Here is a 20,386-nt window from a genome sequence, read left to right on the forward strand (position 1 = left end):
CTAGCCTTTGGCCTATTCAACCAAACGAGGCGTGAGTCGTAACAAAGCTACAAACACGTTAAAAACAAACCCATGTACAAATAAATGCATATTTGGCATCGATTATCATGTAGTGGAGTGATGAAAACGGCACAAACAGCGTCCGAAATCACAAATAACGTTGTAATGTAAACCGCTCCTCGGCTACTCACCATTCTACTCACGCATCTCATTCCTGTCAGTCAAGGCTTCAGACTGCCACCATGGAAACGCGGACGCACAGGTGCTGCCTTCATGTACTCCTCGTAAAAGCTTCTACTTTCGAGTAACCTCGCGTCACCAGGCTCTTCTCGGCGAGAAAGATTTGCCATTTTTGGTAGTGGGCCTCCTATCTGGTATACACCAACATGAAGAATGGAACATAGACTACGCATCACCTGTATGATCAATTAATTTATTCAACATTAAACATGTGCTGTACTGTAATTTAGATATTTCCGACAGGGAGCAAAACGCCAGTCAGTCAAACCAACCATACAGGCTACTGATGGATAACCTGCATCAGATAGGGTATAAAATATATTTGCCTGTATCTCATTCTCAACACATAGGCCATGCTATTTTCGCAAGTATTTATGGAAAGTATTATTTATACAGCGTTCCACGTTTCACACTTTCTGCATAGGAACTGCACAACAAGGGTAATGTGAGTCAAAAACTATTTTTCTAAGAGCTGCACCTGCATCACACAATACTGGTCTAAAATTAATGTTGTCCGACTTCACTATGTTGTTAAATCAGCTTATTCATAATATAATTTGTGCATCTCCCCCAAATCAAAAACTAGTTTCATTTGATTTTATAGCATATATGTCACTTCTTACTTGACTTTGTGGCCCATTAGAAAGCATGAGGTGTCTACACTCAAGGTCCTAATTTCAGTTCCAACAGTATACAGTAATAGGATAAGCAAGAAGCCACTGATAGCACACCATTGCGGCCGTACAATTACTTGCAGTGCAGAAGCATATTTCATATATTTTAGTGGGTCAGATTGTGCATTGAGTGATCATATTGTTTGTAGAGATCTGATAAATTGGACCTGAGTGAATTCTGCTTTACAAGTATAATATTTATGTAGATTTGTCACATTTTGAGTCAGCATTCCCCCTTTGGACATTATGATGCTGCATTCAAGGGTGAAGCTCTGCCTGAAAATGGGATATAAAAACATGTACACTAGTAGACATGGACTTGGTGTCAGTTATACACACTATTATTGTCTGAATAATGGTGCAACAAAAGATAATGCAGACTCTGCAGAGGAAAGGAAAGCCAATAAAAGCGGACAAAGGGTTACCAGATTTTATTTTGTCAAGGCAGTGAGAAAGGCAATTAACAGATATAAAACATTTTCCATAACGTGAAATTGACAGCTCAGTTGTTCAAAAAGAACATTGTTCCCTGTTGTGTAGCAAACAAAGATGCAATACAAATATGATCCCGTAAACCCTGGTTTTATTAAATTGCACTCCCTAGCCTGAGTTTAACTCGTGCTATGAGAGGGATACTTGTGTTGCGAATAGATCTCTTAGGGGAGGTAGCTTCTGAAGCCATGGAATGTTTAGTCGACCTCCTCGATGGTAGGGCCAGAGGATCCACCGCCACCGGGAGCGGCACCGCCTGCACCAGGGAAGCCGCCAGGCATGCCGCCGGGCATGCCCTCTGGCATACCACCTGGCATACCGCCAGCACCCTGGTACAGCTTGGTGATGATGGGGTTGCACACCTTCTCCAGCTCCTTCTGATGGTGCTCATACTCCTCCTTCTCGGCAGTCTGTAAAGAAAACAAATCAATATATTAGTAAGAAATAATACATTCAGTCACATGAAACAAAAAAATGCACAATAAGTTCTTACCTGGTTCTTGTCCAGCCAGCTGATGACCTCGTTGCATTTGTCCAAAATCTTCTGCTTGTCCTCGTCGCTGATCTTGCCAGCAAGCTTCTCATCCTCCACGGTGGACTTCATGTTGAAGGCGTAAGACTCCAGAGAGTTTTTAGAAGACACCTTGTCACGCTGGACGTCATCCTCAGCCTTGTATTTCTCTGCCTCCTGGACCATGCGCTCAATGTCCTCCTTGCTGAGACGACCTGGGGACAAATTTGGCTATCACAAATGGCTCCAGAATAAATAATCTGCATATCCATGTTACAGCCAAAGATAATCTGAAACTCACCCTTGTCGTTTGTGATGGTGATCTTGTTCTCCTTGCCAGTGCTCTTGTCGACAGCAGACACATTCATGATACCATTGGCATCGATATCGAATGTGACCTCGATCTGAGGAACACCACGAGGAGCAGGAGGGATGCCGGTCAGCTCAAACTTGCCCAGCAGGTTGTTGTCTTTGGTCATGGCACGCTCACCCTCATAAACCTGTGGGATGTACGAACACAATGTTAGCAATACCATTCAAATTTCTCTAAACATGTGGCTACAGTTGTGTGAAGCTTCGCTCAGACATCCAAGGAAGGTTTGGGCCATCTTTGGTCTTACGACCTCTGGTGGAAACTACGAATGGCAGGAAAAAACATCATCACAGCGAGATACTGAGAGGAACCATTAATCAACTGATGTCCTTACCTGGATGAGCACACCAGGCTGGTTGTCAGAGTAGGTGGTGAAGGTCTGGGTCTGCTTGGTGGGGATGGTGGTGTTACGTTTGATCAGGACAGTCATGACGCCTCCAGCTGTCTCGATACCCAGGGACAGAGGGGTGACATCCAGAAGAAGCAGGTCCTGGACATTCTCAGACTTATCACCGGACAGAATGGCAGCCTGGACAGCTGTAGATAACAAAAAGGGTATGGTTCGACTAGGAGAAGGCTGAGATTTACATGATTTTTACTGTTTTATAGATGTTTTCACCAGAATACATTCTCTGAAAACTTCTCTAAGCGAAGTGATCAGCAGGTCTATAGATGCACTTGGTAAAGAAGACAGACACTTACCAGCTCCATACGCCACAGCTTCATCAGGGTTGATGCTTTTGTTGAGCTCCTTGCCATTGAAGAAGTCCTGCAGCAGCTTCTGGATCTTGGGGATACGAGTGGAGCCGCCAACCAAGACAATGTCATGGACTGCTCCTTTGTCCATCTTGGCATCACGGAGTGACTTCTCTACAGGGTCCAAGGTACCACGGAAGAGGTCTGCGTTGAGCTCCTCAAAGCGAGCCCTGGTGATTGAGGTGTAGAAGTCAACTCCCTCATACAGTGAGTCGATCTCAATGCTGGCCTGGGTGCTGGAAGACAGGGTGCGCTTTGCCCTCTCACAAGCGGTGCGCAGACGACGGACAGCTCTCTTGTTGTCACTGATGTCCTTCTTGTATTTGCGTTTGAACTCTGCGATGAAGTGGTTGACCATGCGGTTGTCGAAATCTTCTCCACCAAGATGGGTGTCTCCGGCAGTGGACTTGACCTCAAAGATACCATCCTCAATGGTCAAGATGGACACATCGAAGGTGCCACCACCAAGATCGAAGATGAGAACGTTCCTCTCAGCCCCAACCTGAAATAAATATTGAAGTTTATTTAAGTTACGCGTATCTCGAAAACCACTTTGGGCAGGGGGGGGGGGGGGGGGTTACTTTCTGCAACTAAATTAGTTATACAAAAGATTTGAGCAAAGCCGTTTTCTGACCTCAGTGCAGTGATTCTCAAAACTTGTTTTTATGTCAAGGACCCCTAAAGTGACAAAGTAGACATTTATAAGATTTTAAAACCAGGGTCCCGCATCTGATCAGATTTTTGCCTTTAGATGTTTTATTACAGAAAGGGTATGAAACCCATGATTAAAATAGTCAATAGTCAATGTCACTTATGGATGTTATTAGTGAAAATCAATTCTTCCCCTTTTTACTGGGGACCCCACTTTTGAGTATAAATCTTTTCAGTAAACTGCAATTACTACAATCTTAAATTACCTTCTTGTCCAACCCATAGGCGATGGCAGCAGCGGTTGGCTCGTTGATGATACGCAGAACATTGAGGCCAGAGATGGTGCCAGCATCCTTGGTGGCCTGGCGCTGGGAATCATTGAAGTAGGCGGGCACGGTAACAACTGCATTGTTTACAGTCTGGGAGAAATTACAAAAATTGATTACTTTGTTGTTAATCTGTCTTTGGAAAGCACCCCCCCCCCTTTTAAGATTTTGTGTGTGTGCGTGTCAAAAACAAATTTGCAAGTTTTGAAATAAAGTTCGTATGAACTTACTTTTCCGAGGTAGGCTTCAGCAATCTCCTTCATCTTCACCAGCACCATGGAGGAGATCTCCTCTGGGTAGAAGGATTTTGTCTCACCCTTGTAATCAACTTGAACCTTGGGGCGAGTGTTGTCATTGACGACTGTAAACGGCCAGTGCTTCATGTCCGACTGCACGACTCCATCATCAAACCTGCGGCCAATCAGTCTTTTGGCATCTGTAAAAAGACAGTTTGTTGAGCAACGGAATATACTTGCCCCTATAGAGCGCTTTACGTTTATTCAAATCACTCAGACATCCAAGGAAGGATTGGGCCATCTTTGGTCTCTCGACCTCTGGTGGAAACTACGAATGGCAGGAAAAACGTCATCACAGTGAGCCGGAGCTCTAATGGGCCACTGAAGGACACTGCATTTCATGTGGGTCTAATGTCATTCTTGCTTTGATTAGGAGTTAACACCTCTGACTGAGCGGCCATATTGTGCAATCATTAACATACTGGAGTGCATTTGGGGTTTGAGGTGCTTAACCTTAAAGTCCCTGGAAAAAATATTTTTTTATTATTTAGCATTTTGAGTTCATCACATCACAGGAACCTATGTTAATAAGCCACCAGCCAAATTTGAACGATGATGAACATCGCAAAGTATATAAATTTAGGTTTGACAGTCATGGCAAAAGTCATGAGAATCAATTAGATTTTAGAATGTATTTTCTCCCGCGGACTGTGTGGACGTGTCCCGTCTGCAGCAGGTCTCCTCCGAAAGAGAAGGAAAGAGAGATGGAGTGTGTGTGTGTTGGCGCGTTGCTCGGCGCATAGCCTACTCAGTGGCCTACTCAGCTCAGTGGCCTTGTGGTCTGAGTGTCCGCCCTGAGACTGGGAGGTCGGGAGTTCGATCCCCGGCCGAGTCATACCAAAGACTATAAAAATGGGACCCATTGCCTCCCTGCTTGGCACTCAGCATCAAAGTGTTGGAATTGGGGGGTTAAATCACCATGTGATTCCCGAGCGCGGCGCACGCTGCTGCTCACCGCTCCCCCAGGGGATGGGTCAAATGCGGAGAACAAATTTCACACATTGTGTGACAATCAGTGGGACTTTACCTTTACTGACAGAGAGGAAGAGATATCTGCCGCTGCGAGTGCACAGCGCTTCAGTGTGTGTGTGTGCACGCGAGCATGTGTGTGTGATTCGATTAAATCTTATGACATGATAAGATCATGCATTTTAGCACCGCGCGCACCGCTCTCTTCAATGAGGAAATGGAAATCCAGACCTTGTAGAAAAGTGTCGATTTTTGGGGTTAGGTTTGAAAGTAATGTCAACTACTTTCTGAGGCACACAATTACTCACATAAGACCCTACATTTAATAGTTAGAAGGTTTTTGTGGATTTTGGTTTCCAGGGACTTTAACTTAAGTCTGGCAAGCGAGAATACGGAAGTGCTAACATCCAGGTCTTCCGGACACATTCCTGCAGTACTCTATACCAGACTGAATTAAGTTCAGGCATTTGAGTAGTTGGAACTCCAAATGGGAAAGGGTGCACAAGAATGACACAAGACTACATGCAGAATACTATTGTCCTTTAATTATTGAAAGCAAACCATTTGAACTTACCAAAGACTGTATTCGTTGGGTTCATGGCAACCTGATTCTTTGCTGCATCTCCGATGAGCCTCTCGGAGTCAGTGAAGGCCACATAGCTGGGTGTGGTCCTGTTGCCCTGGTCGTTGGCAATGATTTCAACTTTGCCATGCTGGAACACACCCACACAGGAGTAGGTGGTCCCAAGATCAATGCCAACGGCTGGTCCCTTAGACATGTTTACTGTGGAAGAAACAAAACATGGTGGTTAACTTTCATGGACTAATCTCATCTTTAAAACAGTGACACAATGTTGCAGAACATACTTGCCATTATAGGCTAAAAGTCACCATCTGCTTTGACAGCTACAATCACTACGGCTGTAGATCTAACAGCTTTATGCATACCCAAAGCGTAATGGTATCCATATTCGATCACATCAGTAGTATGGATGGTGGCATTTCATTGTGTCCACCAGTGAAATCCAATGGATTTGATAATATCACCAAAATGACACGAAAACTAATTAATAATATTTTACAGTACCGTTTTATACTGACTAAGACTTGCAGACTTGTGAAACACCATTCCTTTCTGGCCAAGCCAAGGACAAGGTTCAGAGTTTCCCACATTAGGACACTAGATGGTGGCAGAGGAAGGTTACAAGTGCTTCTGTATCATCTGATTATCCTTGTATTTCTCACACTTGACCAAGTCTATGTTAAAGGGGGACTAAACACCCAGATTTCGGCTTGATTAAAAAAAGAAGGAATGAAGCAGAAGAGCGTCTCCTCTTGTCTCACTATACTCCCAACTGTGTTCAGACCGGAAATTGCGCCATGACTTTTCCCCGCAGAGGAAAAATGTTATATCAGAGTGCATCAGGGACAGAGTACGTTATAAAAATAGCCACGTTATAAACACAGGGTTCATACACATTTTGACCAATGGATTTCCATGACTTTAAACCAAATTTCCATGACCAAACATTTGTAAAGTCTGTGTATACATGAAAAAGTCAGTGAGTAAAAATATTCTATGTAATGTAACTACGAATGACAATAATTGAAAAGCTAACATGGTCATTTAGTACTAAAACACCTTACTAGCCCCAACACTGACGACAACAAAGATCTTGAGTAGGGCTGGGCGATATGGACCAAACATCATATCACAGTATTTTTAGGCTGAATGGTGAAAGATGATATATATATATATATATATATATATATATATATATATATATATATATATATCTGTATTTTCTACAAAGTGGGCTAGATTTTCAATTGTAAATTGGGCCGGGCGATATGGACTCAAAATGTGGATGGACAAAATATATTTACACAATGTGATTTTTGATCAATAATCATCAGTGAATAATGATATAATGAACAACATTAAGTGGGTAAAGGCAAATAGAACAGCTAGAACAGTCTGGTAAGCTCAGAAAATGACTTCACTTTACTGCAGCCTTTAAAACCAGGAAAAGACAACTATGCAATATCACAATATCTTTTTTTTCTTCTTAGATCTAGGTCTCATCTTGTTACAATATTGGCTAGCCCTAACCTTGAGCGCCATGCAGAAACGCTGACACAATTAGCAGAAAAACCATTATTAAAGTTGATTATCAATCTGCTTCTTTAAATGGTATAGTGACAATAAATTACTTCGTTTGAGACACACACGCGCGCACACACACGCTGATGCTGTGTTGACTGACTGGCATTTTATGGAGCCAACGTTCTGGTTCACTGTGGATTTATTTAACTACCGTAATTGAAATTTCCATTATTTTCCAGGCTTTGCCATGACCGTACGAACCCTGTAAACAACTAACCAACGCTGGTGGTCCGTATGGAAACCGCGTTACTCGAAATGGTTAAAAGTTATATCAATTTGGTCATTCAGTGGTGTTTTACTGCCATGTAACATAACTAGCGTTAGCCGCTACTGCTAGCATTAGCCACAGTACATGATTACCCACAATGCCTTGCGTTGTCCCAGCACCCAGGAAGGGCTCAAGCTACATGTGAATGCATAAAATAAAGCTGATAATATACAATTTGATTCACATTTAAGTACCCCACGCGCAAACACCACCGTGACATAATGGTGTACCAAATCCAAATGTGATAAAGATCTGTGTATTACTAGAAAATGAGCTAAGCAATGCTTAAAAACCAACAAGCATTTATAGTCATCTTTCATTTATGATTAATTTTACATTTAATTTATGTCTTGTTCTGCTTTACTTATTTTCATATATCTGTGTCAATGTTTTGTCATGTCTGTTCATTTTAGATTTATTTTTTACAATGATTGTCTTGTTTTTTTGAACAAACAAAAAAAAGGACTGGAACTGAGTCATAACTTTTGACTGGTTTCGGTTCTGAATCATAGCTTTTGGCTGGTTTCTGTCTCTGACTGGTTTCTTCTCACTCACTGGTCAAGGAAATGCTCTCTAATGGATGGGGTAAACTAACCACCCTAATATAAACGTTACCCAAAAGGTAGTCAAATAAATCAGTCACTGGGTAGGCTTTATGCTCCCACTTCGAATAGTGAAGAATGAGACTGTTCAAGATAATTAATACAGTTACTATACTTGAGAGAAAACCGAGGGGTAACATTTGCCGACACTTAAAAAGTGATAAAACATTTCCGGTTATTGACACAATGTTGCTAGCCTGGTAAACCAGACGGTCACGTGAACTCACATTTCATTTCGTTCCCGTTCGTTCGGTCTGGTAGAACAAGATGAAATGTGAGTTTACGTGACCGGCTGGTTTACCAGGCTACAATGTTGCGGCTATTTGTACAGACTACATTACAGAACAAAATGTTTCTATAAATGGCGCCGGTCTGACCATGTGACAAAGAGATGCGTCAAGCAAGCGAGAAACACACACAAGAAAACCGGAAATGGCGTAACTCAGCCTTCGCAATAAAGCCATGAAAGCGTTACTGCGTAGACACCAGCGTCCAGCGACAACCATATCAAAATGCGCACAAGAACCAGCACAGTAAATATGTAGTAGTTGAACTATATGGTTGAGAATTAGACACCAACATATTGCGATTAGATGCATGGCATTTCAATGGTGGGTTTATTTTGAAAGGCACTGACCGGAAGTCAATTAATTATGTCTAGCTTGACGCTGGTTGTTCCAGAACATTCTAATCTACAGCTACCCCCCACCCTTGCTTGGCCTGCTGGCTGCTACACGGTACACGCAAAGGCAATAACATATACGAAGAGAAGCGCAGGTTGTTTTAGCCTATTCTTCAGTTTAAAAGTTTAAAATAGTGTACCGGTATACCAATTTTAACATAAATCAAGCACCGGACATCAAATCTAAAACACGTTTCCAATGTTTAGCAGACATTCAGATTAAGATAAACAGTTCGAATGATATTTACTAAAATATTTTATTTATCGGTCTCAAGGGTAAATTGAACTTACCGAATATTGGAACCGAGGATGATTTTGGGTGGTGTGGGGATAAGTGCAGCGGCGAAGCTAGCTCGTCCTCGCCTGTGAGAGAAAGGAGGACAGTGGAGTGCGGAGCCTGTAATATCGCCGGCAAACCAGCCAATCAGGCGTCGAGTCTTCAGCTGTTCCTCTGCAGTCCACCAATCCAGAGCCATCCGCGTTGCTGACGATCCCGCCCACTTCCTGTTTCATTATGTATGTATGCATTTCATAATCACATGTGGGAGGCATGGTTTTTTCCAGGAAATTACGTCGTGTAGCCTATGTGAGGAAACCTGGAGGAAACACTTAAAACCTCCTTGAATATCACATGATTGTGGCAATAAGGTTTTATTCAGAGAGGAATTTTGTTATCCAGTGATCACCTTGGGACACATGCAGATTACCATCTAATTGACATTTGTAGACTATATGTATTACATTAATACAGTACATGTAAAGGAATGTTATTGATTTTAAAAATACATAGGCCTACAATAAGTTAGGCCTCCAGCTGTTATAAAACGGTCTCGCATAGACAGAGATGCCGCCATCATCTCTCCACAGCGAGAGATGCCGCAATCTCTCCATATACAGACAGACATGAGGAGGTACGGTGGTGCAGTGGTAAGCACTATCACCTCACAGCTCGAAGGTCGTGGGTTCGATTCCCACCTGGGGACGAAGGAATGCGTGCCCGTCCGCATGTCCTCGAGTGCCCACCGCCCGGGTGGGGTCGGCAAAAGGGCCCTTCTGTGTGGAGTTTGCATGTTCTCCCCGTGCCTCCCGGGGGTTTCCTTCATATAGGAACCCCCTTCACAAAAACATGCAATATCCGGGTTGCTAGTGTGGTTCCTCCTCTGGTCGTTAAGGGCGCCTGTTCAGAGGGAGGGGAACTGGTTGGAATAGCGTGAACCTCCCACGTGCTATGTCCTACCGGTGAAACTTCCTCTGTCAGGTGAAAAGAAGCGGCTGACTGACTGCCCATGTCTCGGAGGAAGCATGGAGCCAGTCTCGGCTCTCCCCAGATCGGCAGAGGATGGAGTAGCAACCAGGATTGAGAAATCAAATGAGCACTAATGGGGGATAAAATGGGATGGAAAAAAAAGACGCACCAAGTATCGCTGCTGTATCTTGTTAGCTCATTTTTGGCAGTTTGTAAGTAAAAAAATAATAACATTACTGTAGTTTTAAACATTTTTTCCATTGTTCTCAGGTGGGAGTCGGGACAAGGCCCAAAATTATCACTTTAAGCGGACTTTAAGCAAATTATTTAAACAGCATGTGTATGATTCGGGATGAAGCTTTTTGATCAATATAAGCAGTTGATCACTCCCACTGATGATATCACAATATCTATGACATCATCAGTGATGTCATCAGTGACATCATTATTGACCAAAATCACCTTATGCCATCACTGATGATGTAATAGGCACTGATGATGTCATAGGCATTGTGACATCATTAGTGATATCATAGGCATTGTGACATCATCAGTGACAGTGACGTCATCAGTGATGCGAAGTTGAGCAATTGTGCGCTGCACATGCCAATAGAGCAGGCGAGGCCACACAGCAGCCGAGTTGCTAGTGTATAAAAAAAAGCCACAAAACATAGGCTACAGAAAATAAAATCACCCAAATCTTTTCAACCATGTTCTGTGTGAAAAAATAATAATTTATTGAGATAGACATAAACATAATTTATACAGTACTTTACAGGCAATGTGACACCGCATGCTTTTGCTTTATGTAAACAACACACCATATTTACAAAACAGTCAAAAGAAATCATGCTATAGACGGTTTTAACTTGACAACAAAAACATTCTAAATTGAACCCCCGCTCACTTCCTGTTGCAGTGTTTGCTATGGACATAAAAGAAAAAAAAACATTCAAGTGCTTAACTGACCATTCCGTGAAAACCGTCTATACAGCTGAGCAGCGAAAACAAAAGTAACGATGTCAAGTGAATATTTCTGCAGTTTGCCGAATGCTGAGAAAAAGGAAGTGCTGTGGGGTTGCGCTCTGGTGAAAACCATCTATAGTTGACAGGCTACAGCTCGGTCTCCTTAATGTGATTGCTGGCCGAAGCAGCTGTTTGTGGGTTGATGTGAGCCTCAGATGTTGTTTGCTCTTTGTTCAAACTTCCAGTTGCTGTTGCTACAGTTGTATTTGTTGCTGTGGTTATCTCTGTTGGCTCCTCAATGACATACTTCGTGAAGCCTATGTTGAAAAGCCCTGTGACAGAAGATTTCACAACCAATGACTAAATGCGGAAATGCTCCGTTCACACTGGTTCTATTGGAAATGCTTGGTTCACACTGGTTTTATGGGAAGAGATTAGTGGCAGCAGAGATTTAGCTAGAATTTCAAATTCTGTTCTGTCAATTTCACCACATTCCATTTCAAGCCATTGCATTCCATTTCAAGCTGTGCTGTACACATTTTGTTTAATTCATTTAATCAACAAATCCACAGTTTTAAATGCACAGATTGACCATGACAAATATACATTTATGTGATTCAAATACAATAAGTCCTATCTGCTGGCACTAATCTAAACTAAACTAGATGGTTTACAGTATAGTAAGAGTTTTATCACACACCTCTGCGCCTTTGTCCTTGGGTGTGCCTCTCTTCATTGCTTGATTTCGATTTACTGCTCTCCTCTGACTGCTCGGACTCTTCATTCTCTGTAACCATGAAAACCATCATCATTTGTTTTATACATTTCTAAAAAGCAGTAACTACTAGGCCATATAAGGAAGTGTATGTTTCTTTCCATTTAATGTGAGATTATTCCGCTTTTTCTGGACACACATCAACAGAAGCCAAAAGAAAACCAGCAGTAAGGATTCTTCTAACTGTGGAGATGGTGTGTGTTTACCTCTCTTCCAGAGGATGTGCGCTCTCCTGAGTTTGACGGCAAAGAAAATGACCACGACCAGAAGAGCGACGATCAGGCACGTCACCAGGAAGACCAGTAATGCTGAGCTTCCTTCACTTCCTGTCTGCTTGTCTGTCTCATCAAAGTCTCCTGGGAATGGACAGAATACAGTCAGTGACCTCAGTAACCTTTGTCATTTTCATAGCCTAGTGCCAGTGGGTCTCAACGTGGGGTCCGGGGATCACCCAGGGGTCTTTGAGGGGGTTCCGATTTATTTTCACTACAATTCAAAGTAACACAAGGAGTGCAAGTATGACTATTTTGGTCATGGGTTTCATACACTTTCTGTAATAAAACATATAAAAGCAAAATTCTTATCAGATGGGGACCCTGGGACAAAATCTTAGCAAATGAAAAAGTTTGAGAACCACTGTAGCCTATAGGCCAGTGGTTCTCAATGTGGGGTCCAGGGATCACCAGGGGTCCTTGAGGGGGTTCCAGGGGGTCCCCAGCAAATTGATAAATTATTAAACTTCACCATTATTTAATTTACAAGAAGCTAACACAATTATAATGTGGAAGGACTGTTTTGGTAATACTTTCTGTTATATCTCTACCTATAACACCGGAGAGTCATACAATTCTGGGCGAAATCATTTCTAACAACAATAAAAATAAAAATAAATTCTCAGATTTGTGTCCAAGAGACAACATCTCATCAGATGGGGGTCCATGGCCCTAATGTGGACTAAAGTAGTGGTCCTTGATATGAAAAGGGTTGAGAATCACTGTCCTACTTCCATTACAGTGGTTCTTAACATGGGATCCGGGGACCACCAGGGGTCCTTGTCGCCAACAAATTGATGAATTGTTAAACCTCACAATTGTTTCATTTAAAAGAACTTAACACAATGAGATCATGTAGAATAATGACTATTTGAGTCATAGTTTCACTGTTAACTCTCTCCTAGTCTTGCTGGCCAGCCTCCCCTCGCGATGGGCGGCGCTTAGCGGCAGTGCCCTTGGAAAATAGTTTCCAACAATCCAACTTGCCGTTTTCAGCGTGTAGCAACATTGCCTGTTTCCGTGGCGCCAGACTCCTTTCACGGTAGGGAGGGGAGGCTGGCCAGTGAGACTAACTCACAATACAGATAGGCCTACTCATGGAGCTCTGGATAAAATCATTTCTAACAATAAAATATTTGGGTTTGAGATACAAAATCTCATTAAATAGGGGTCGTTATATGAAAAAGGTTGAGAATCACTGAGCATATTGGCATGGGGCAGTCATCTCATTAACGTTTTCACCAAAGAGTATAGAAGGCAAGAGTCGACACACTTGTTCTTTTTTGACAACAGCGCTGCTGCCATTTTGGCCTGAAAAAACACCTCCTTGCGTCAGTGGGACAACATCAGAACATTCATCAGAACCATAACAGCCAATCAGAGGTAGTCTCCTCTCCAGACCAAAATGGTGGATTTGTTGTGCGCTGATGTTGCAATGGAACGATGTATTAGCTGTCACTTCTTATCAAGTTCTTTGTTGTCACACAACAGGACTAAAATTACCCAAGAACCAGGCAGAAACTGGTGGTGTGGATTTACCTCTGGTGCTGTTTCCCTTTGTCCCATTATAGGACGTGTTCTCATCTGTTGCCTCTGAGACAGGTGACCCACCTTTAATTATGAAGAAGAAGCAATCAAATGATTAGCATAGCCTTCAGATAAAGTATTGGATGTATGTGCAGAGAGTGGCCACTAGATGTCACTAGACAGGATCTATTTGTCAACAGTCGTTGTGTATCTAGTTGCCATACCTGCTGTGGTGGTGACACTACTGATGGTGTTATTCTTAGTCACGGTTGAGCCTGGCAAGACAGAGCTCTCTGAAGCATCTTTGGGGAGGGGGGAGGGGGGGGGTTGGATCAAAGGCATTTCAGTTAATGAACTTCATAAGGAAATATGTTGCACAAAAACACTAACACTTTAAATTGCCTACGCAGAAACTTTATGACTCGGCAACAAAATAACATTATTCTGGCATAGTGTAGGCTTTGTTGCCTTGAGGTTATAAATTGAAGTTTTTACCCACTCGCGTGTCAGATCTTTGATGCTCGGCATCTCAGACGTGCATTCCACCCAGATCACACCTTCCAAGCTTAGCTCACTATTACCTTAACCACAGCCTGAGTGTCTGAAGGAGCCTGAGGTTCACACTACTCTGCCATTTCCGCTGCAGGAAACAGACCTGGTGGTATGAGAACTAATGCTTATGTGAAAGCTGCACTATGTCGGCTTTAGGGGGCTTATTTTTGTGTGATATATTGTTTTAGGCTATATGTTTTAATGCAGGGCCCTAATCAGGCATGTCGTACGTAGAGGGTAAACCCGCCTACATCTATATAGTAAGCATCATCAAACTGGTGTGAGTTATATGATTATAGGGTATTTTAATTGGGGGGGGATACATTATTTCATGCTAATGTAGCTATATACTGTGTGAAGAGTTCGTTTTTTTTTTTTTTTTTTTTTTTTTTTTTTATCCCATTTTTATCCCCCATTAGTGCTAATTTAATTTATTTATCCTGGTTGCTACTCCACCCTCTGCCGATCTGGGGAGAGCCGAAACTGGCTCCATGTATCCTCCGAGACATGGGCAGTTAGCCAGCCGCTTCTTTTCACCTGACAGGGGAAGCTTCACCGGTAGGACATAGCACGTGGGAGGTTCACGCTATTCCAACCAGTTCCCCTCCCTCCGAACAGGTGCCCCTAACAACCAGAGGAGGCACCACCTGTTTTGGTGAGGGGTTCCTATATGAAGGAAACCCCCAGGGGGCATGGGGAGAACATGCAAAGAGTTAGTTTTTCACTCTTTTAGTTTCTGAACACATTAATTCTCTCTAATGGGAGATGTTTCCCTGCACCCCTCCTCCTCCTTCTCTGCCTCATCTCATTGCTTCTTACAGTATGTATTCTAAAAGCCTTGAATAGCAAATGAATGAAAACAGTTTTACTCACTAGTCAAGCTGCTGAGATGTGACCGAGTGGATGGTTCAGTGGAGGTAACAGAGCTCTCTGATGAAGGCCCATACCAGTCGGTGGTGGTTGTTGGTGTGTTTGTTGTTTGTTGTCTTGTTGTTGTTCTTGGCATTTCGGTTGAGCTTCGAGGCTGAGTTGTGGGTGAACTCGTGGAGGTGGTCCGGGGGAACTTTGTGGCTGTGATAGAGAGGAGTTTCAGATCAATTATACATAGAAATGGCATGCTGTCTGTTCCACACATTTTGTGTCAAAAACAACCGGCTAACTCTGAAATGGGACCATAGTGTGAAATGAATCGCTTTTCCCCATAATAATTGACTTCAACTCAAAGTTTAAAATATGTTCAGCTCTTAATAACCTGCCAATACCACATCTATTGTTCACATTGGAATTTTATCATTTCCATTAGATCACTTAAAGTACTAGCTGAGCTAAGCACAATTCCATTGAAATCTTTGAAATCAGTCAAAGTATGAGGCCACAGCACTCGTTTTTCTTACATCAAATCAATGGGAGTTGAATGAAGGTTTTTGTGATTTTAAAAGAAAATCTACTTTGTCTACTAATAGGCATGATAAATATGGGGGGGGGGACTTTGTCATCATGTGTAGCCACATGTCTCGACCGTTTCCACAGAAAATGTTGTGTTTCTATAGCAGAAAAAGATGTGGGGCTTTTACAAATCAATCAGCCCATTTACCACGTAATAAAAGAAGAAGTCACGTAGTGTTGTTTGGTCAATTTTTATGGTCAACTGTGTCACGGAGCAAAAAAAACCCAGCACTGTCTCTGTTTTGTGACGACACAGTTACACTTCCTTGTTTCTTAAATGTTGCCCAGTAACTATGCAGGCAGAAGTACTTTCCTGAAAACAAACAGGGTTTTCCCTCCAAAAATAGCGTTTGTTTTTGTTTCTCTACTCATTGTCATGTGGTGAATATTTCACATTGTACTCACAAGTTCGTCCAATTTCGGTGAAGTCCATCAGAGGTTCAGAGTGCAGCGCCGGGTGTCGGACAAGGCATTTCACTTTGACTTTCTTCCCCACTGACTGAACATGTAATCTATCCACAGAGACATACGTGCTTAGTCCTTCCTCAAGCAGGTAGGGGGGCTGCTGAGCTGTGGAATGGGGAAGGTATCATGAGTATCCTTAATGGTATTTTTCAAAAGCCCATTCATAATTCCATAGGGATTTTAGACTACTAGCAAATGGCAGACAATCTATTGCATACACATGACACAGAAATGGCGTATAGCCTCTATAGATATTGGTGCGTGTGAGATATTGTGTCTCTTATTATTCCTGTGACTGATTCATGAAATGGGAAACCGCATCGTAGCTTTGTAGACTGGGCGAGCACAATTTAGAGATCAAATGCAGCTGAAGATGTTCTCACAGGTTCTTCTCAAGGTGTCGACCACCCTCACCAAACGACTGTAGGAGGGGAATTTCAAAGCTTGCCAATTGGTTGAAATCGGCATAGTAGTTGTAGTGCTGAAGCTCGAGTTCATGGGTGGTTAGTGAAATGTCCTATCTTTTGTGGCTGCCGACTTTGGCGCACGTCTCAATCTAGTTTTTGCCATTCGTTCGAGCTAGCATGAGTTGTTGAGTTATTACACAACTTACCAGCAATTTCAATCCCGTGACCCAGGCGCCAATAGATTTTGGGAGGATAGTGGTTCCCGAATGCAGTGCATTTGATGACTATCTTCCCACCATGGACGACCTTTTCGATTTTTGGACGGCCTTCAAAAGCAAAAAGAAGATCAAAGCTCATGTTTTTAAAATATAATAGAAGTGCTCCTCCAAATGATGATTGAGGTTCATGTAGACAGCGGCTGTCGACTAAACTAAAACAGCCCACACTGAACCAAACCCGCTCAACAGATGGGGTTTTGGTTGTGGTTACAGATGTTCAACCCAGTCAGTTGCATCATACTCACCTAACACTGTCACCTCCACTGTCTTCTCTGACACACCATGGTTGTACTGACGGCACGTATAGTTGCCTCCATCTTTGAAGGAGACATTGGACACGCTGACGGTGAATTCTGCCTTGGACAGCTTGTCTATGCTGTAGCGCCTGTCCTTCAAAGCTGGAAATCAATGACAGGGCAGGGGAGAGAAAAGGATAGTTAGCCTAAGAGACGGGTGAATTGGAGGTGTTGGGTGTGATACTGCACGGACGGAGACCTTCACCTTTATTGTGATTGAAGAACATAACGTAGCCCCTGGGGTCCTTCCACTCCACATGGCTCCTGTGAGCATTGGTAATGGGGCAGGTGAGGGTGAGCGTGGCACCCTCCAGCACAGTCACACGCTGCCACACCGCCAGCGATGCTGCAAAGACAAACGGCAGCGTTTTATGGCGCTGGATTTGACTAAAGCAAGAATGAATAGGAAGAGTGAGTCACGTTCAGAGCACAACATCACGTTTGAGTGGTACCTTTCATTAACTGGGACCATGTAAGGGGAACAGCGAGAGTGGTCATTTATTGCAGTGGTTCTCAAACCTTTTCACATCAAGGACCCCTAGACTGACACAAATTAGACCATTTGATGAGATTTTGTCCCAGGGTCCCCCATCGATAAGATTTTGGCTTTTAGATGTTTTATTACAGAATGTGTACGAAACCCATGACCAAAATAGTCTTCAATAAATTCTGTCGTGTTACTTATGGATGGCATTATTGTGAAAATAAACAATCCCCCTTTTTTTGACGAGGACCCCCATGGAACTCCCTCAAGGATCCCTAGGGGTCCCCAGACCCCAATTTGAGAACCACTAATTTATTGGAATTTAAAAAAAGGTCACATCTAGAAGACTCAAACAGGGAAAGAGTTGAGCGGTTTGCCCTCCCTCGCACCAGCGGTGTCCCAAGTCCAGCCACCCACTTCTCGGTTTGACTCATGTATTCCTGTGTGCCGTTGGACGGGGGCTCCATGTGTCTGTGTGGAGGTGGTGTGACAGCGTCACACACAAACACACACACACACACACACACACACAAACAAATGAAACACTTTCTAGCTGCACTACAACTAGAAAATGGAACGGCTCACTGTCACACATCTATCACCTCTCTGTTATTCTGACAGGAAGTCAGGAGAAAGTACAAGGGGGGGGTGGGGGGACTGTTAGTAGAAGTGGAAGTTGAGTTGTGGGTTTGGTCACAGGGGCTTTGGGTGCTTTTTCCTTCCTATGGGGGTAAGAAAGTATGAAGAAGTCAGAAGAATGACAAGGTGTTTGGAAAACACTTGAGGGGGCATATAGGTGCTGGTGGGCTCGCTAGGCTTTTCACACGTGTGGGCGGTGTGTTCAATTGTACTGTTGGGGAAACTTTCTGTGGCCGGCCAATTGTATTATAATCAGTGGAAATGAAATTCCATTTTGCGGAATTGTTGTTAACATTACAGCAACGTTGCTGAAGATCTAGACTTGAGGTTTTGGTTTTTGGACATTTCCGTTTTTTCTTTTTTCTTTTTGTGACCATGTTTTTTCAGTGTCTGAATTTGAGAGATAAGATATAACATATTTTAACATAATTAAACAGTTGGCAGAGTATAAATGGTAAGCGTACACAGATAGGACTTCAGAAAAGAATATACAGAATATACAGAAAATGTACATAGCATAATTCTTCTAGTAGAATTTACAAATAGAAATAATTATATATTAGATTAAGTAAGGCCGGATATGCTTCCTGTCAATAGCCCTTCACAGAGAACAGGCAGAAACATAAATATACATACGGGGGTCTAGTGCAGTGGTTCCCAACCTTTTTTGTCTTATGTACCCCTTGAGCTGTTTTTCCATGCCAATAGTACCCCCTCACTTATACGTGTTGATGATTACATACAAGTCAATCCATACAAAATGGGCTTGGCCTCTTTTTTCCTTTTGTCACCAGGCCGGCCTAAACCTGAATCTGGAGCGATATCAACTGGACGTTTTTGAGCCATTTCAGTAACATAATAGTGTAACAGTTGACACTTGCTGGGGGGAACTAGTTGCGGTGCATTTTGGAAGTAAATTGTAATCCCCAATCTTTCCAAGTACCCCCTGCAAGCTGCTCAAGTACCCCTAGGGGTACACGTACCCCTGGTTGGGAATCACTGGTCTAGTGGACACAATGTAAATAGACAAGATAGAAAATATAGAAATAAAATTAAAAAGCACCTAGAGGAAACAACCAAACAACAACTCCTCATTGAGACCTTTAGGATGTTCAGTCTGTAGCGTGTGTGTATCCAGAAAGCTTCTCTCTGTAGCAGAGCTCTGTCCCTATCGCCTCCTCTTTTCAAAGGTGCTACAAATTCAATCCCCCTGAATGTAGTTCCGGTTTGATTGTATTGATATGCCATGTCCTCTTGCTGATGAAGACTACCCGCTGAAACGCCTTCATTGTGCTGCTGTACAAGCTAAGTATTAAAAACACCTAAAGGACTTTTTTGAGTGCTGGCCTTTTGTTCTCTTTTGTACGTTTCTACCTTGGCCCTGCACCTTGACTGACTTCAATTGTGAAGTGTGCTCGCTACTGCTGTTGTTTTAGAGTATAAATGGCACTTGCTAGTTTGTTAAAGAATTGACTTTCATTGATTGCATTTTAATTCTTTATTAACTCTCTTCTCTTATACAGTTTATCATCTCTTTAGGCTATTTTGTTTATTTATCTTATCCTGTTTTTGTATCTGTGTTTCTGTGTTTTTATGTTTTGTTTCTTACTATTTGAAGATCTTATTTGAATGATTTTACTCCTGTGAAGCACTTTGTGACTCTGCTCTGTGAGAGGTCAGTGCTATATAAATAATACTTTTCATGGACAGAAATACATTCCAGCGAGTATTAGTGAAGTACTCACCCTCTATGAGGAGTGTGAAGAGGCTCAGCTGCAGCTTCAGTTCCATCTCAGTACCAGCGCTCAGACTCGGCAGCACTTCCTCCACTTGTCTTTTTGTACGACAGTGAGAGGGACCTTCCGTGACATCACAGCTCTGTGGTTTCCACTGACTTTTTGATTCACGTGATATACAAAAGTAGGAGGAGAACATACTGAATGCAAGGCCCTATCCCAGCGTTGGTTTGCTTTTCAATGATATTGATATGTGTTGTGTCACATTGGACTCATTTCTGACATTTAAA

General features: G+C 42.7%; 2 protein-coding genes across 2 annotated transcripts; both read right to left on the minus strand.

Annotated features, from left to right (window-relative positions):
- Positions 1–1,330: 1,330 nt before the first annotated feature.
- Positions 1,331–9,413, minus strand: LOC310786812 (heat shock cognate 70 kDa protein). Its single transcript, XM_083648120.1, has 9 exons — positions 9,299–9,413; positions 5,863–6,072; positions 4,254–4,459; positions 3,964–4,116; positions 2,993–3,548; positions 2,625–2,827; positions 2,219–2,417; positions 1,900–2,132; positions 1,331–1,816 (listed from the first exon to the last, which is right to left on the minus strand). Exons 2-9 carry the CDS (start codon positions 6,065–6,067, stop codon positions 1,604–1,606), a joined length of 1,968 nt encoding a protein of 655 aa, XP_083504246.1. The 5' UTR covers positions 6,068–6,072; positions 9,299–9,413; the 3' UTR covers positions 1,331–1,603.
- A 1,568-nt stretch (positions 9,414–10,981) lies between these two features.
- On the minus strand, positions 10,982–20,151 carry crtam (cytotoxic and regulatory T cell molecule; the record flags this gene model as incomplete). Its single annotated transcript, XM_083636930.1, has 11 exons — positions 10,982–11,551; positions 11,920–12,006; positions 12,201–12,350; positions 13,806–13,877; positions 14,018–14,095; positions 15,219–15,416; positions 16,197–16,361; positions 16,870–16,989; positions 17,187–17,339; positions 17,443–17,583; positions 20,106–20,151. The coding sequence occupies 11 exons, from the start codon at positions 20,149–20,151 to the stop codon at positions 11,367–11,369; spliced, it is 1,395 nt and encodes a 464-aa protein (XP_083493056.1). The 3' UTR covers positions 10,982–11,366.
- Between the last annotated feature and the right edge of the window lie 235 nt (positions 20,152–20,386).

Source organism: Poromitra crassiceps (genome assembly GCF_964638095.1).
Source record: "Poromitra crassiceps genome assembly, chromosome: 1".
Lineage (NCBI taxonomy): Eukaryota > Metazoa > Chordata > Actinopteri > Beryciformes > Melamphaidae > Poromitra > Poromitra crassiceps.

Excerpts from the sequence above, each read along its gene's own strand:
- LOC310786812 (XM_083648120.1), bottom strand. The coding sequence starts at position 6,067 with ATGTCTAAGGGACCAGCCGTTGGCATTGATCTTGGGACCACCTACTCC. Across the intron at positions 4,117-4,253 it reads CTGAAGCCTACCTCGGAAAA|ACTGTAAACAATGCAGTTGT; the intron begins GTAAGTTCATAC and ends AATTTCTCCCAG. Across the intron at positions 1,817-1,899 it reads GCTGGCTGGACAAGAACCAG|ACTGCCGAGAAGGAGGAGTA; the intron begins GTAAGAACTTAT and ends TTTTCTTTACAG.